The sequence below is a fragment of the Mytilus trossulus genome, chromosome 2 (assembly GCF_036588685.1).
Source record: "Mytilus trossulus isolate FHL-02 chromosome 2, PNRI_Mtr1.1.1.hap1, whole genome shotgun sequence".
NCBI classification, from domain to species: domain Eukaryota; kingdom Metazoa; phylum Mollusca; class Bivalvia; order Mytilida; family Mytilidae; genus Mytilus; species Mytilus trossulus.
This window is the reverse complement of record NC_086374.1, coordinates 78,269,347-78,285,680: the sequence shown is the minus strand read 5'-3', so window position 1 is coordinate 78,285,680 and position 16,334 is coordinate 78,269,347. Positions and strand designations below refer to the sequence as shown.

General features: G+C 32.1%; 1 protein-coding gene across 1 annotated transcript in view; it reads right to left on the bottom strand.

Moving 5' to 3' along the window:
• LOC134708046 (uncharacterized) overlaps window positions 1-16,334 on the bottom strand; it is a 67,270-nt gene that overhangs the window by 15,744 nt on the left and 35,192 nt on the right. Inside the window, exons 10-14 of the mRNA XM_063568306.1 lie at window positions 13,605-13,792; window positions 12,519-12,623; window positions 9,886-10,028; window positions 3,391-3,537; window positions 797-891 (exon numbers count right to left, since the gene is read on the bottom strand). Of these exons, the coding sequence (XP_063424376.1) occupies window positions 797-891; window positions 3,391-3,537; window positions 9,886-10,028; window positions 12,519-12,623; window positions 13,605-13,792 (678 nt within the window). The remainder of the gene's footprint in view (window positions 1-796; window positions 892-3,390; window positions 3,538-9,885; window positions 10,029-12,518; window positions 12,624-13,604; window positions 13,793-16,334) is intronic.

Sequence of the window (16,334 nt, the reverse complement as noted above, 5' to 3'; positions counted from 1 at the left end):
ATCCTGGTATCTATGATGAGTTTATTTACAGGGAAAACGGTAGTATTTAATTTTCCCAGCATTAGGTTGGCCTTTTGTGTACCCAAGACAGGTGAAGGAAGTCAAATTAGGAGCGCTGTGATTGGATGAAAGGGTACAATATTTTTTTTTTATCTTTGAATAACTAGTGTGTAAATTTATAATATAAATTTTAAAACCTATTGAAATGTTTTGTAGAGAATTATTCGAAAAGGCTTTCAAAATTTCATAAATTTGGTGCAAAATGACGGTGGGCATCGATAACATAAACAAGCTCCGTTGGAAATTGGTCATGATACTATTTGGCTTCAATTTTTAGAATACAATAATAATGTTCTAACACCACACATAACTGTTTTATCCAGGTTTTTATTATAAAAACTGGTAAATTTAGAAAATGTTAGTATTGTCGCCTATGGCAGAATAAATAGTATCGTTTTCCCTACAGGTGAAAACTGAAAAAATAATAATCTAGTCCAAAACAGGATGAAATTAAATAATCTGTCCCTCAAACTGCATTATGAAAATAAGTACAAGTTTGTTCATAACGGTCGAGTAATATTTCGAGTAATATTTTAAATAATATATCTCTAAGATAAACAGTTATGGTTAATGTGCATCACAGATAGTATGAACTTAAATTCTTGCTTTTGATAAAACTTGGATGCAATGTTTTTAAAATAAAATAATTGAATTATTAAATGCGATTACCCTAGATCGAAAGTCATACTAAAAGTTCTAAAACATAATTAATGTATTTTTTTTTTATAGATAATACCTGTTTGTTGCACTGCCATCTTCTTGCGCAAGTTTAATTGTTTCTGGTTCGACACTTAAAACACTATTGATTATATCAATGATGTCTGTCAAAGCCTAGAAAAAAGATAGCTCATCAATATCTATTTACTTTGGTACAAAAGTTCATTTAAAACCACAGAGAAATAATTTAATACTCAGTTATTTACTGCAAGTTTTCAACAAGAAAACTGCTTGAATTATGTACTGTTTTTAAGTTTTATCTATTAAAAATTCCTTTGACGATATCACAGCGCAATGTACATTTAATACGTTTGCATAGGCATGAGAATACTGATATTGTGTGTTAAAATTCGCTGTTACATAATGTTGGACACTATTATAAATTAAGGAATATATCTCCCTCCTAAAATACTCTGATTCCTTGCTAGGTTTAAGCTATACTAATTCTCCTTTTTGGTTTAATAACTCTTCAAGTTTTGGATTTTATCACATTCTGGCCTCATGCAAAAGTAAACAGACATTTATTATTGAAATGCACATCTGGTGCAGACAAATTGGCACTGTTGGTATCGGAATTCGGATGTTCAATCTAATAAGAATAAGGAAACTCTAATGCTGTTAATCCAAGAAACTTTACAGTTAAATACGAATCATATGGTTTCATTTTTAAATTACAGTTGTCGATAAGTGATGTACATGTATACCATATTTCTTTCTTTAAATATCTGTAAATTTGTGCGATGGGAAAGGTTTTTTTTAAATGAAGGACAATGAAAAAAGAGCGGTTCATTTGATTTTTTAATGGTGCTTGTAGGGAACTTGTCTATTAAAAAATATTTTTAACTAAATATTTATCCTGAATACCGTTTATATTTCACAGGTAAATTGATATCATTTTCACTATTTTTTTTTATAAATTATATCCTCTTTAAAAATAGACCGTTCTAAACTGTGTTAATAATAAATACTGAAATGATCCATTTTTGTAGCAATTGTAAATATTAGATTGCTTTGTTAAAATAATAATGCATCATCATTTTAGAGAACTAAATAGTGTGATGGCCACATGAAGAACTAATTGGTTTAATTTGTATATTGCAGTTTTGGAATTAAAACCAAACAGTAACTTTATATCTGTTTAAAAGACCTTTAAAATTATTTTTAAAACTATCTATAAATGACCTACTGTTTTTATATTTTTCTTTGTTTCCACCTTTAGCCCTGGGTTTTACATTTTTCTTCAACAGGTTTTGTGAAATTAGTCAAACTACGTTTACGTAAGATAATGATAATTTTAAAATATCAAATTAACAAATGATCTCTAGCTACTAAAGCCAAAGTCATAATGAATGTTATGTCTGTTTTTGCCTCCTACTTAAGAATAAAGAGACTGAGCAAATAATTTGTCACTCCTTTAACTGATTGAAAATCCCTAATTTTGTAATTTTTGTGGACTTCTGGACTTCCCCCTTTTGAATTTTCATTGTTTTTTTTATTATATTTTCTTAAAATGATAAAAAGTCAAGCATTATATGGAATAACTAACAATTAATTAAAATTCCGCAAATTGTAAACTGAAAACCTAGAATGGTCACATCATTCTATTACCAGATCTTGAGTTATCTTCGAAAAATCATAATCGACTTTTTTATTGAATTATACGGTTTTTGTTGACCCTCTTTATTTAGGTAATAATTGGGAGAAATTTATAAATTGGTTTCCAACAGAACTTCCATTTAATCGAAAACTGTACAAATAACCTAAACATAATTTAATTGCTTAAATCTTTGTGATTTGGTCTCTGGTGGATATTTTCTAATGTTCAAGCATACCACATCTTCTTTTTATATGAAATATTCCATATAAAAAAAAGATTCTCGAATGAATGGGCTAAATACTCAGCTATGGTATTTGTTTCATCTTTAATATAGCATCTTTAAAATTTGAAAAAATGCCTCATACAAAAAATTATCCAGGCACCAGGATTATAATTTAATACGCCAGACGCGCATTCCGTCTACATAAGACTCATCAGTGACGCTCAGATCACAATAGTTATAAAGCCAAACAAGTTCTAAGTTGAAGAGCATTGAGGACCCAAAATTCAGAAAAGTAAAATTTGTACACGTTTATCTTTTACTCTTCAAGAGCATTTATTTTGACCGCTTAAAGCTGGTTTAACTTTAGAAAATAATGACTCTTGATGTGTAACATTGGCATCATGTTTATTATCAGATGGGATAAATGTATGAACATTGTCTTAATAAAAAGCATATTTCCAAAAATATTAGTGAACTTTCTATCGAAACGACTAATTTGTATCATTCATATCTGTCATGTTTTTCTGGAAATTTTCAAATCAAAATCAATCAATGGCGTCAAACGTGGAAGCTAAACGGATAATAAAGGAGGAAGCAAGTGAAATATCATGTATATGGAACGGTTACAGAGTTTGTTTCCATGTTAATATTGATACGGAATAATAAGAAAAAAATACATAGACCACATTTATTGATCATATAAAAATATATGTGCACTGCAATATATCTAGAATAGAATGATCAATTATAATAAACGACAACAACACTCATTGTTAATTTAATCATACTTTACCTTTTCATTCAAATTTGAAACATTAGATGCCTTCACTAATATCTCAGCAGTGTTTATGATATCAATACTTGTAAGTGGAGTTGGGTCAGATGTCAAATTCTTTACAGTTTCTAGAACTTTGTTTACGGTGTTTTCATCAATATTACCCTGCGAAGAAAAAAAATAAATGGATTCAAAAACTAAAAGATCATAAATAAGAAGCACAAGTAGCCCATACACGTCGAAGAAATTCCTTTTAGCATTAATATGGGTCAAATGAAAACAGAATAAACTTGAAATTATGTATTTTTGTTTCACTCAAACATCGGTGTCAATATAATGGAATTATATGCGACTGTCAGTCATGTGAGATGTTGAGCTAGATATAAAACTATGTTAATCCACCAAATAAAAAACATAAGCAAACACCTGTATCCAGTCAGAAATAAGACTTCTTGGTGTGTTTGAGCTTTTCATTTTACCTCGTGTCAAAGGACTTTCCGTTTGAATATTTCTTGGAGTTCGGTATTTTTTGTTATTTTACCTTTTACTGTCGAATGAAGAAAGATCTAAAATACAAAAACAAAAAACACCGATATATACCAATTATAATAGTTGATTTTTTCTTAGAGCATACGAGATAAGGTCATAATCATGAAAACAAAACGTTAACCAATAAACCATGAAAATGAGTTCAATATCTGTGGAATCCTGCTGGAAGAAAATCAAATATTTCCATACTCTTGTAACACTGTAACAAACATAAACTTTTAGCTACCGCTTTACAAGCAAAACCAAATACAATGAAAGTCCCAACTGTGTATTGGCTTCCGAAGCTACACAAAACACCTTACACATATAGATTTATTTCGTCTTCAAGCCATTACCATTCCACTACTAAATTGTCTATTCTTCTTACCAGAACACTTGGTACAATTAAAAACCTAAGAAATAATAGGTTCAAATAAGGCCTTCGAAAATAGTGGAATTAATTACTTTTGGAGTGTCAAGAACTCGTTGGAAGTACTTGATTGCTTGCTTATATTGGTGATTTTGAATCTGTTTAAAGTTTTGATTTTTCTACCCTGTATACCACATTGCCTCACATTCTCATTAAGGAAAAATTCACACACCTAATTAAATGTGGCTATATATGTTCAAACTCTTTTTAGTAGCAATGAACAAAAAAACTATGTCAATTGAACATGCTTTGATACTATATATGCGCTTGAATTTTTACTATATAACATTTTTGTGCGCTTTGGAGATTCCGTATATCGTCAGGTTATCGTAATTCCAATGGGGACTAACTGTGCACCATTTGTTGCGGACCTGTTTTAGTATTGCTATGAGTTACAATTTATGACAAAAATCAGCACAGACCCATCGAAACAACATCTGATAAACAAATTTAATAATAATTTTAGATATTTGGATGATATTGTGGCTCTCAATAATGACGACTTCAGTATGTATACTAAAGAAATTTATCCTGTTGAACTTACTTTAAATAAAGCTAATACTAACAAGGACCGTTGCCCTTTCCTCGATCTTGATATCTATATTACTAACGGAAAGCTTAAGGTGGTACCTAACACTTTATCTAAAATTAATTTGGCTCGTTTAATTTTCTTAAAATTTTGACAAAGTATTAACTTTGACCCTTTGACAAAAATATAAAAATTTCAAAAAATTTGAACCAACCGTTTAATCGGAAAAATTACACTGGTTATATAGCAGTTCAACAAACACTTATTTTGATCATTGAGAAGTTTAATATTCCCTTATGAACACAACGTCATTAAAACGTTCTTCTGATTTTACAGAGTTATCTCCCTGTAGTGTTAGGTACCATCTTAATTCTAAAATTTCTGATAAAAGAGATGATCTTTCATTTCCTATCGTTAATCATCCATTTTCAGATGGTGACGTTCCCTTGTCACCATCTTACGGTGTTTATATATCTCAACTTGTACGATTCGCTCGTGTATGAAATAATGTTTGAGATTTTAACGAGAGAAATTTATGTATTACTGAAAAATTATTACACCAGGGTTTTCGATATCACAAACAAGTCAAAACATTTACTAAATTTTATCATCGGTATACGGACATCATTCGTAAATATAGCTCAACATGCAGACTCCTTATACGTTCATGTATTTCACGTTCAATTTTTTATGGAAATATTCTTTATAAAGCACAAAAATTTCAGTATTCACCACAGAAACTAACAAAACCTTTAAAAAAACTTATTAAGAAGGGATTTAGTTACGATACTGTTGTCAGGTCATTAAAGACTGCATATTTTGGTGTTAATATTGATTCACTTATAGGGTCTTTGCATCGGAACTAAACACATTTATTCAAAAACCAGTTGGCATGACACGGGTTATGCTCTTCTCATATATGTAATGATGGCATGATACTAAACCCCTAACGGGAAGGATTGTGCCTGATATTCGTATGATGAAATCATAATCTTTCAATCAGTTTAATTGAAGTCTGGAGCTGGCATGTCAGTTAACTGCTAGTAGTCTATTGTTATTTGTGTATTATTGTCATTTTGTTTTGTTACATCTTCTGACATCAGACTCGGACTTCTTTTGAACTGCATTTTAAATGTGCTTATTGTTATGCGTTTATTTTTCTACATTGGCTAGAGGTATAGGGGGTGGTTGAGATCTCATAAACATGTTTAACCCCGCTGCATTTTTTGCGCCTGTCCCAAGTCAGGAGCCTCTGGTCTTTAGTCTGATATTATTTTTATTTTAGTTTCTTGTGTACAATTTGGAAATTAGTATGGCGTTCACTATCACTGAACTAGTATATATTTGTTAAGGGGCCAGCTGAAGGACGCCTCCGGGTGCGGGAATTTCTCGCTACATTGAAGACCGGTGTTGTGACCTTCTGGTGGGTTTTTTTCTATGGTCGGGTTGTTGTCCCTTTGACACATTCCCCATTTCCATTCTCAATTTTTATCTTGACATAGATGACCTATTTCTAATAGTATATGGAATATTGACATGTTAAAGAAAACTTAATCTTGATCACGGGTTCCTTTAAATGACTATTCCTACCTAATATAAAGTAAAACTTAAAAAAAAAAAAATTGGCATATCAAATTACAAACATTTTGGCTTTTATTAGGTTTTTTCTTCTGACCAGCTGCTTAGTACTAAAAATGCGACAAACTAAATTGCAATCAACATGTGCTAACTTTTGATAACTATATTCAAACAATACAGGCTCATTTCAAAAGTTCTTGAAAAATTGCTAACTATCATCTACTGAATCTGCATGTGCAAGTAGTTAAAATTACTTTCCATCCCGCACCTTCAAACGGATGCCAAACTTCTACAGGGGTTTTACTGCCGGAAAGTGTTTTCCCCATTCACCCCTAGGGTGAAAATCATTCGTCTCTATATTTCAGCAGTCCCACAAAAGAAAGGACACCAAATGCATTGTTCTGTGAATGCTCAAATTATCGTTGATTGATTGATATATTTTTTTCTAGCAGAAACCTTACATGGTTTTTTTAACGTAAAGATGTAAATCTATGTTTTCATAATTTCGACATTTTATTTAGGGTCAGGTGGAGCCTGGGATCTAATGCGAGATTTTCTCGCTGCGTTGAACAACAATTTGTGGCTATCGTCTGTGTTCTGCTCTTTGGTCGGGTTGTTGTCTCTTTGACACATTCCCTATTTCCATTCTCAATTATAAATTCTAAATAAAACACCTGCGAATTTAACTATTATATCTGCCATCCACTTAATGAACTTCTACGAGGAAGCGGGAAGTCAGAGTAAAATTGTTTTTTCTCCAGACATTTGTTGGGTGAACAAAACGCTAAATGTTACTTTTACGTCGCCTATGATGGTCACGGCATTGCATTGTTTTCTTCTCTAAATATCTAATTACTTATTTTTATTCAGAAATTATATCAACCATCCCAACACTGTTAAGTAATTGTTAACAAAACTTGCAATAAAAAAACTGTAAGTGTTCCGCGGAACCCAGTGTCTCGTCTACTTTTGCTGTAAATTGCAGACTCAACAAAAATGAGGGAAAAAATCAATAAAAATATTTCGCTTTATACTATCTTTTGATTGTAAGAAGCTTCTGTCCAAGTTTTGAAAAAATCCAGGATAGCTTATGAATCTAATAAATGTTTTAAAAACTTTAAATAACTAAATGGATGTAATGTTAACCGGAAAAATAACTAAGTCCATTTATAAGTTAAATACAGATACACAGGTACAAAATATTCACAAAATTTCCTTCTAGATACTAGCTTTTGATCATAAACAAGCTTCTGTCCAAATTTGGTACATATTCAAAATAGTATAAGAAAGTTATCAAAAATTTTAAAAATTGAATGTGTTGTTTCCTGGCAGAAAATCTAAGTCCATTTAAAGTAAAATATGGAAAAATGGATTTACCGTTTTCCAAAATTTACTGCTGGATAATATCTAATGATCATAAACAAGCTTCTGTCCAAGTTTGGTACAAACCAAGGATTGTTTTAAGAAAGTTGTTAAAATTTTAAAAACTTTATCCCCAGAGTGAATGTTATGTTTTCCCACAGAAAAACTAAGCCCATTTATAAGTAAAATACGGAAAAACTGGAATTTTATTTTATAAAATTTACTTCTGGATATTATCTTATGATCATAAACAAGCCTCTGTCCAAGTTTGGTAGAAATCCAGGATAGTTTAAGAAAGTTATTAATTAAAAATACATTGGAATTGAAAAGGATTAAACATAGGTTATCTCATTTATAAAAGGTGCAACGGTTACTTTAAATTACTTTTGCAAGTGAGAAGGTAACTAGCTTTAAAACCAGGTCCCATCCACCATTTCCTACATCAACAAAAACCCTGTACAAATTCAGGAATATGACAGTTTTTACCCATTCGTTTAACGTGTGTTTTATGTTTTGATTTTGCCATTTGATAAGGGACTTTCCGATTTGAATTTTCCTCGGAGTTTGATATTTTTGTTATTTTTACTTTCGGCCAGGCATAAACATTTAGGTTTCTAAAACTATAATACCTTTGTTATATTTTCTCAATGTAATCACTTTATGCATATTTTAACTGGCTTCCAACTGTTTTGATTCGACCTCTAATGATCAGTCATTTGTAGTCGACAAGCATCTAATAAATGTTTTAAAAACTTTAAATAACTAAATGGATGTAAAGTTAACCGGAAAAATAACTAAGTCCATTTATAAGTTAAATACAGATACACAAGTACAAAATATTCACAAAGATTTCTTCTAGATACTAGCTTTTGATCATAAACAAACTTCTGTCCAAGTTTGGTACAAATTAAAAATAGTATAAGAAAGTTATCAAATTTTTTAAAAATTGAATGTGTTGTTTCCTGGCTGAAAATCTAAGTCCATTTAAAGTAAAATACGGAAAAATGGATTTACCGTTTTCCAAAATTTACTGCTGGATACTATCTAATGATCATAAACAAACTTCTGTCCAAGTTTGGTACAAACCAAGGATTGTTTTAAGAAAGTTACTAAAATTTTAAAAACTTTATCCCCAGAGTGAATGTAATGTTTTCCCACAGAAAAACTAAGCCCATTTATAACTAAGCTCACAAGGAAGCTATTAAACCAAGAGTTCCAAATGGTGAAGTTGAAATCATCCCTTCGTAAATTTTACGGACGCCATCACGAGTTGGTTGACCGTTATGGAATAACCGTTTCACAAATGATATCGGATATGTTCCTTACGTCGTAACTACTATCCCTTCCCTTTCATGAATTTGACCTACCGAATTAGACTATTTACCGGATTTGTAATCACATAAGCAACACGACGGGTGCCGCATGTGGAGCAGGATCTGATTACCCTTCCGGAGCACCTGAGATCACCCCTAGTTTTTGGTGGGGTTCGTGTTGTTTATTTTTTAGTTTTCTATGTTGTGTCATGTGTACTATTGTTTTTCTGTTTGTCTTTTTCATTTTTAGCCATGGCGTTGTCAGTTTGTTTTAGATTTATGAGTTTGACTGTCCCTTTGGTATCTTTCGTCCCTCTTTTATAAGTAAAATACGGAAAAAATGGAATTTTATTTTACAAAATTTACTTCTGGATACTATCTTATGATCATAAACAAGCCTCTGTCCAAGTTTGGTACAAATCCAGGATAGTTTAAGAAAGTTATTGATATTTTAAAAACTTGAACCACAGAGTGAATGTAATGTTTTCCCGCAGAGTCCATTTATAAGTAAAATACGGAAAAAAAGGGAATTTTATTTTTACAAAATTTACTTCTGGGTACTATCTTATGATCATAAACAAGCTTCTGTCCATGTTTGGTAGAAATCAAGTATAGTTTAAGAAAGTTATTAAAAATTTCAAAAACTTTAACCACAGAGTGAATATTTGTGGACACCGCCGCCGACACCGACGACGACGGAATGTAGGATCGCTTAGTCTTGCTTTTTCGACTAAAGTCGAAGGCTCGACAAAAACTATAACTAGTATAAATACCTCAGTCAAATTCCTGAGAGTATCTGTAACTGCAGACGTGGAAAGATCTCCAAATAAACATTTTTGGTTGACTTGTATATCAACAAATTTTGTAGTAATTCCAATACCACCAACACATCTGTATGTAGCAAGGGGTTGCTTATCTAAAACGATATATCAACATTGCCTATGTCATAAGTTCGAAAGCCATCTACCGTCTACGTCAGTTTTTGGAATGCAGCACGTTAAAACTTAAAACGAATGATTGAAAAGAATACCAAAATCTAAAGAATCTATGCTACTAAAGGAAGATACCGATATCATTGAACAGCATGTCCTCTGAATCCATACAAAGTCGGAAATATTTGTGGTATAATATGAGGTATAAATGTAGCGTTTTTTACTGTCTAAATTTGTCTTGGAAACAATCATTTTTCTACAGAAACCGCCAATTATTTGAAGATAACCTAATTCGAAGACCGTTATCAATTCGTGTCTTATACGCTTCCACAAATGCTTAGTTGACGTATTGGCCGCGAAATTTAAAAAACTATTTTTTTTAACACTTGCCCAATTGTACCGCGATTTCGAGCTCCTCTTCGAGTATGACATAAAATTAAGGAGATATAGTATGATAAACAAGGTGAGAAATATCCGTCAGAGACAAACAGATGAGGATATAACCAACATACAATGACATCAAAACCAGATTTTAACAAATAACTAAATAATTACGCTTTTACCAGTTGTAAAGGTCGATTGATGATTGTAACTTGCTTAACGCCAAGAAGCAAACATATCATATTTTTTCTCTGACTGTTTATTTACACTTAATTGGATGTTGGATATGTAGTGATTGATAATTAAATTTTAGTCTTAGATGCATGATTTATTTTATTAGATTTTATTGGCTTTGAACTAGCTGTCAGTAACTGCGAATACTCTCAGATCTGTACTTGGTGTCTTTTTATTGATGGGATGTACACAGTCAAGTCCACTCTATGATTTTGTAAGATGTTTTTCTATTTTTTACATCTTATTAGTTAGTTTTTGCGTTTGAATTGCTTTACATTGGTGATTTCGGGCCTAAGTGGTATGTGTTTTGCTTATTGTTGCACACGGTGAACTTTAGCTAGTAATTTTTGAGTTATTTGGTCTCTTGTGGAGAGGTGCCTGATTGGCAATCATAACAAATCTTCGTTTTTATATAGCATGCATACTCATCACAAGAACAATTTAACAATACAATAGGTACGTCCTGCCAGGTAGAGATCGACAACACGAAGAGCGGGTAATTTGATCTATCACTGGAATACTAGTTTCATTTATAGAAACAGATATTTTACCTTGCAACAAGTCTTGATTCAAGGGTTCGGTCGAGTGGCACTCTTTTTACACCAGGTATCGAAAGTAACGCCCCAATTCCGACCAGACTTAGCATTGTATTATACATCCCGCACAACTAAACAAAAGCCCAACTTTAGTAAGAGTTTTACTTTAGAACACCAGAAGACCAAGTGATGGTTAGTATGCTGTTCCGTAGGTAATCGGGGGTTTGGAATAAGGAGATACACATTTTTAATTCTCAAGTTTGAATGTTTTTATTTCTTTTTATGTTTTACTTAATTTCTTAGATTCATTCTTCAACTTCTAGCGTTATTGATCATTCTTGGAAAACTCGGAAACGTAAAAATCTAACACATCGAAAAGCACTCATTTCAGTAGATATAGATAATTCATCAAAGTTTCATTAAAAAATCTAAAAGCTTTTTTGGGTTAGTGTCTGAAAACTGGAATATTCCCGTTTTTTTTTAATTAACGGACTGACAACAGTTTACCGTAAACAGGAGTATAAAAATTAACAAAGTTTGAAATTTTAGAAACACTAAGAATTTTCTATTTCAGGAAAAGGTTTATTTTCTTTGGTTACATCTTCTGACATCAGACTCGGACTTCTTGAACTGCATTTTAAATGTACTTATTGTTATGCATTTACTTTTTTACATTGGCTAGAGGTATAGGGGGAGTGTTGAGATCTTATAAACATGTTTAACCCGCCGCATTTTTGCGCCTGTCCCAAGTCAGGAGCCTCTGGCCTTTGTTAGATTTGTATTATTTTAATTTTAGTTCCTTGTGTACAATTTGGAAATAAGTATGGCGTTCATTATCACTGAACTAGTATATATTTGTTTAGGGGTCAGCTGAAGGACGCCTCCGGGTGCGGTAATTTCTCGCTACAATGAAGACATGTTGGTGACCTTCAGCTGTTGTTTTTTCTATGGTCGGGTTGTTGTCTCTTTGACACATTTCCCATTTCCATTCTTAATTTTACCGTAGCTTTTGTAAAAAAAATCTTTCGGAATTTGGGACCTTGTTTGCATTTTGCTTGTTAAATTTTTTTTTAGGTCATTAATCAGACTTTTATAGACGATCGCTTGTCTGGATTACACATTTTTTATCCTGGTTTCTATGATGAGTCAACTAAGATTCAGGCTAACTTATATACCTTTGATAACTTTTTTTTTTATATGTTATGAATATTCATGTTGTCAATAAGTTTCTTCATATGCATTATAATGGTGTTTTATCGATAAAATTGACTAACATATTGTGGACACTAATCAGCATCATTCATTACTATAAAATATTCAAACCTGTTATGCAAATTTCTGAAGATATAGCTATTAATCCAAACTTAACTGGTAGAAATTCTACTGTAGTGCCCAAATCAGGTATAAATACCTTTCCACCGCAAATTTCTGTAATGAATAACAAAACAAAATAGTGAAATGTAGTCCAAAAAATACATTGGAATTGAAAAGGATTAAACATAGTTTATCTCATTTATAAAAGGTGCAACGGTTACTTTAAATTACTTTTGCAAGTGAGAAGGTTACCTAGCTTTAAAACCAGGTCCCATCCACCATTTCCTACATCAACAAAAACCCTGTACAAATTCAGGAATATGACAGTTGTTACCCATTCGTTTAACGTGTGTTTGATGTTTTGATTTGGCCATTTGATAAGGGACTTTCCGTTTTCAATTTTCCTCGGAGTTTGATATTTTTGTTATTTTTACTTTCGGCCAGGCATAAACATTTAGGTATCTAAAACTATAATACCTTTGTTATATTTTCTCTATGTAATCACTTTATGCATATTTTAACTGGCTTCCAACTGTTTTGATTCGACCTCTAATGATCAGTCATTTGTAGTCGACAAGCACGAATGGCATACCAAATTATATGTCTGGTATGTTTAGTGTTAAAGAAAAGTTTTTAAAATACTCTTCCAAAAATGGTCCAAAACACCTTTTTAGAAATATCTTTTAACAAACAATAACAAAGTAATGGTGGTCAAAAAAATGGAAAAGGCAAAAGAAGGACATTTTCAAAGATAGTGCGTAATGTCGATTCATCAAGTTATCAGTGAAAAAGAGATTCACATATAAAGGAGAATGTTTCAAAATCGAGTTTTCTGTGATAAATTTAAATAACCTGAATTTAACTTAGAAAGCAAGGTTTAACGAAACAAAATTGTCAAGAAAAGCATGCAATATATGATAATGCAAGGTTTATATTTTCTGTCTTGAATAAGGTTTTCATATGTCAGTCTAAATACATTATGGATAAATACCTCTACTTTTATTTGTTGCAGCGTTAAGTTAATTTTATAATCACTACCAAAGTTAAGCTACGATAGAATTGTCTCTCGGACAATATTTCAATTTACAGACTTACGTGTGCTCTGAATAATCAAAGAAGATGGAACAAAACCAAAATTTGAGACTTCTCTACGACGTCTTGTTAGCTGGAAATATTGCACGATTCTCTCTTTTAGATCGAAAATAATAACTTGTTCCAAAGCCATCGAATACGGTTTTAAAAGTCGAAGCATGATCTCAAAATTCATCGAATTTCCACTGTCACTACAAATATAAAGACTCTTTTTGAGGTTATACGTTTTATTCTTAACAGTACTCATATCATGAATACTAACTTAAGGTTGAAAGACACTAAAAATCATAAGATTGCTGTCGTGTCTCGCTCGATTTACTGATCACGATTGAATCGATATTGAATGTCTTTAACAAAAATATATTCAAGTATCATATAAAATTATATCGTATATACTTCAGGTTAACCCTCTTGTACGCCTACCATTCATTTCATACCATCATCAAAGAACCTCTGTGAGCACGCTCACATACCTCACGTCCCCACATTGTCAACAAACAAAATCTCACCAGATTCCTAACCTAAAGACTCATAACTTTACAAAAAAAACTGATACAAATTTTCTTGTGGATGCAGGACAATTGATTCACCCCTTGACAAGTAAAGATATTTCTGTTATGTCTACCAAATCCCTAAATCAGGTAACTCATAGTGGAGCTTTCAAAATTCAATTATTCAAATCATTCAAAGCTGTCGAACATTTACATGCAACATGTTTAGGTGATATGGTGTTTACTTTGCCCTATGGAACGGAAGCTTTGTCTTTAAGTGGCAAAAAAAAATTAGCTTACATACCCCTTTGGTGAAAGGGATAGAAAAACTTTCATATCAGGGACAGATAGCTTCAAAGATTGGAATTATGTCTGCATCGTATGTGCAACAAGCTTTAGGTACTCTATGAAAATCATTATCTCAGGACAATTGATTCACCACTTGAGAAGTGAGGAATTTTCTTGCTATGTCTACCAAATCCTTTAATCAGGTTACTCATAGTAAAGCTTTCAATATTAATCAAAGCTGTAATGGCAGACACTCGTTTAGAACCAATAAAAGAATAAAGTACTCTACTTACTTATTTACCATTATCTGGTGCGGATATGTTCGGTCAAAACCTTGAACAGACCTCGAAACAGAGCAAAACAATGAAAGATTGATACTTGAATTGTCTGTACTGCCCAGAAGAAACAAACTAACAAAAGATTTTTTCAGTCGTTAATCACAGTTCTAATAATACCTGAACTAAGAGAAATGAGAACCAGCTAGAGAACCGCTGAGTGGTTTTGAAATTACAAAAACAAATGGTGGTTACAAGAGCCTTATATTTACAAGGTCCGAATAAAACAAGACAAAATAACAAACTCATTTTCTCATACAAATCAAATGAGATTGCTCAAAGGTAAGCAACAGTCAGTTTTCAACAGAACAGACCAAGATAACAAACGATCAATGGGTTATAAACTTGATCAAGGAAGATTATAGTCTAGAATTTTAATCCAGACCTCATAAAACAGGGATATGAAAAAATATGCTCCTACAAAACTTTGGAATTTAAAACACACAAGTAAAAGAAATAATTCAAAAAGGCACTATAGAGGTTGTACCAAATGAAAGTATAATGAACGGTTATAACAGCACGCATATTCGTGTATCCAAAAAAACGGGGCAGTGATAAACATAAAACCCCTAAACAGGTATCTCCGCAAACAAAATTTCGATAAGGAAACACTCAAAACGGTGATTAGTTTAATAAAACAAGGAGATTGTGCAATTTCCCTTGATCTTAAAGATGTGGAGGTGCATATCTCAATTAAAAATCAGCACCGGAGTGTTTACAAAGTTGGTGTCTTTAGTAACATAATACCTCAGATTAATGAGCATTTGAATATTTGCATACTTTATAGACGATTGGTTTATTGTGCTAGTTTTAGATCGAGGGACAGTGAATAATCTTCTCATCAAACTAGAAAAAGAAGATGTGGTATGATTGCCAATGAGACAACTATCCACAAAAGACCAAAATGACACAAACATTAACAACTATAGGTCACCGTTCAACAATGAGCAAAACACAAACCGCATAGTCAGCTATAAAAGGCCCCGATAAGACAATGTAAAACAGTTCAAACGAGAAAACTAACGGCCTTATTTATGAAAAAAAAATAACGAAAAACACATATGTTACACATAAACAAACGACAACCACTGAATTACAGGCGCCTGACTTGGGACAGGCACATACATAAAAAGTGTAGGTTTGTCTTTTTATTTTTAGCCATGGCGTTGTCAGTTTTATTTCTTGATTAAGATATAGTAATGCCAACAGAATAGAGGAATAAAAAAATTAAAAAACAATGCACAAGTTACCGCTTCAGATTTTCTGATTTTTTTCCGAATACCCGTCTTTATATGAGGACAATTAAGTTACATTTGCTAAACGTTTGGACTCCTGTAACTCAGTCAATGAATGCAGTTATTCCCTTTACAATAGACTTAAAACATTTAGATTAAGAATAGGATTATGTACAACATAACAAAGGGCAGCTGTAGTCAATACTTAGGAAAGCCAGAAAAAACATAATAACAGACACTTCGTCACTCGTGTTTTTTCTGGGGAGAGGGTCATCTGGAATCCAAAATTGCTCAAGAGACTTGAACAAATGATGAACAACAATCACTCAGCAACTGCCTAGAAATACAGGCAGTTATACCAATTTGACAAAAGGAATGGTCTCT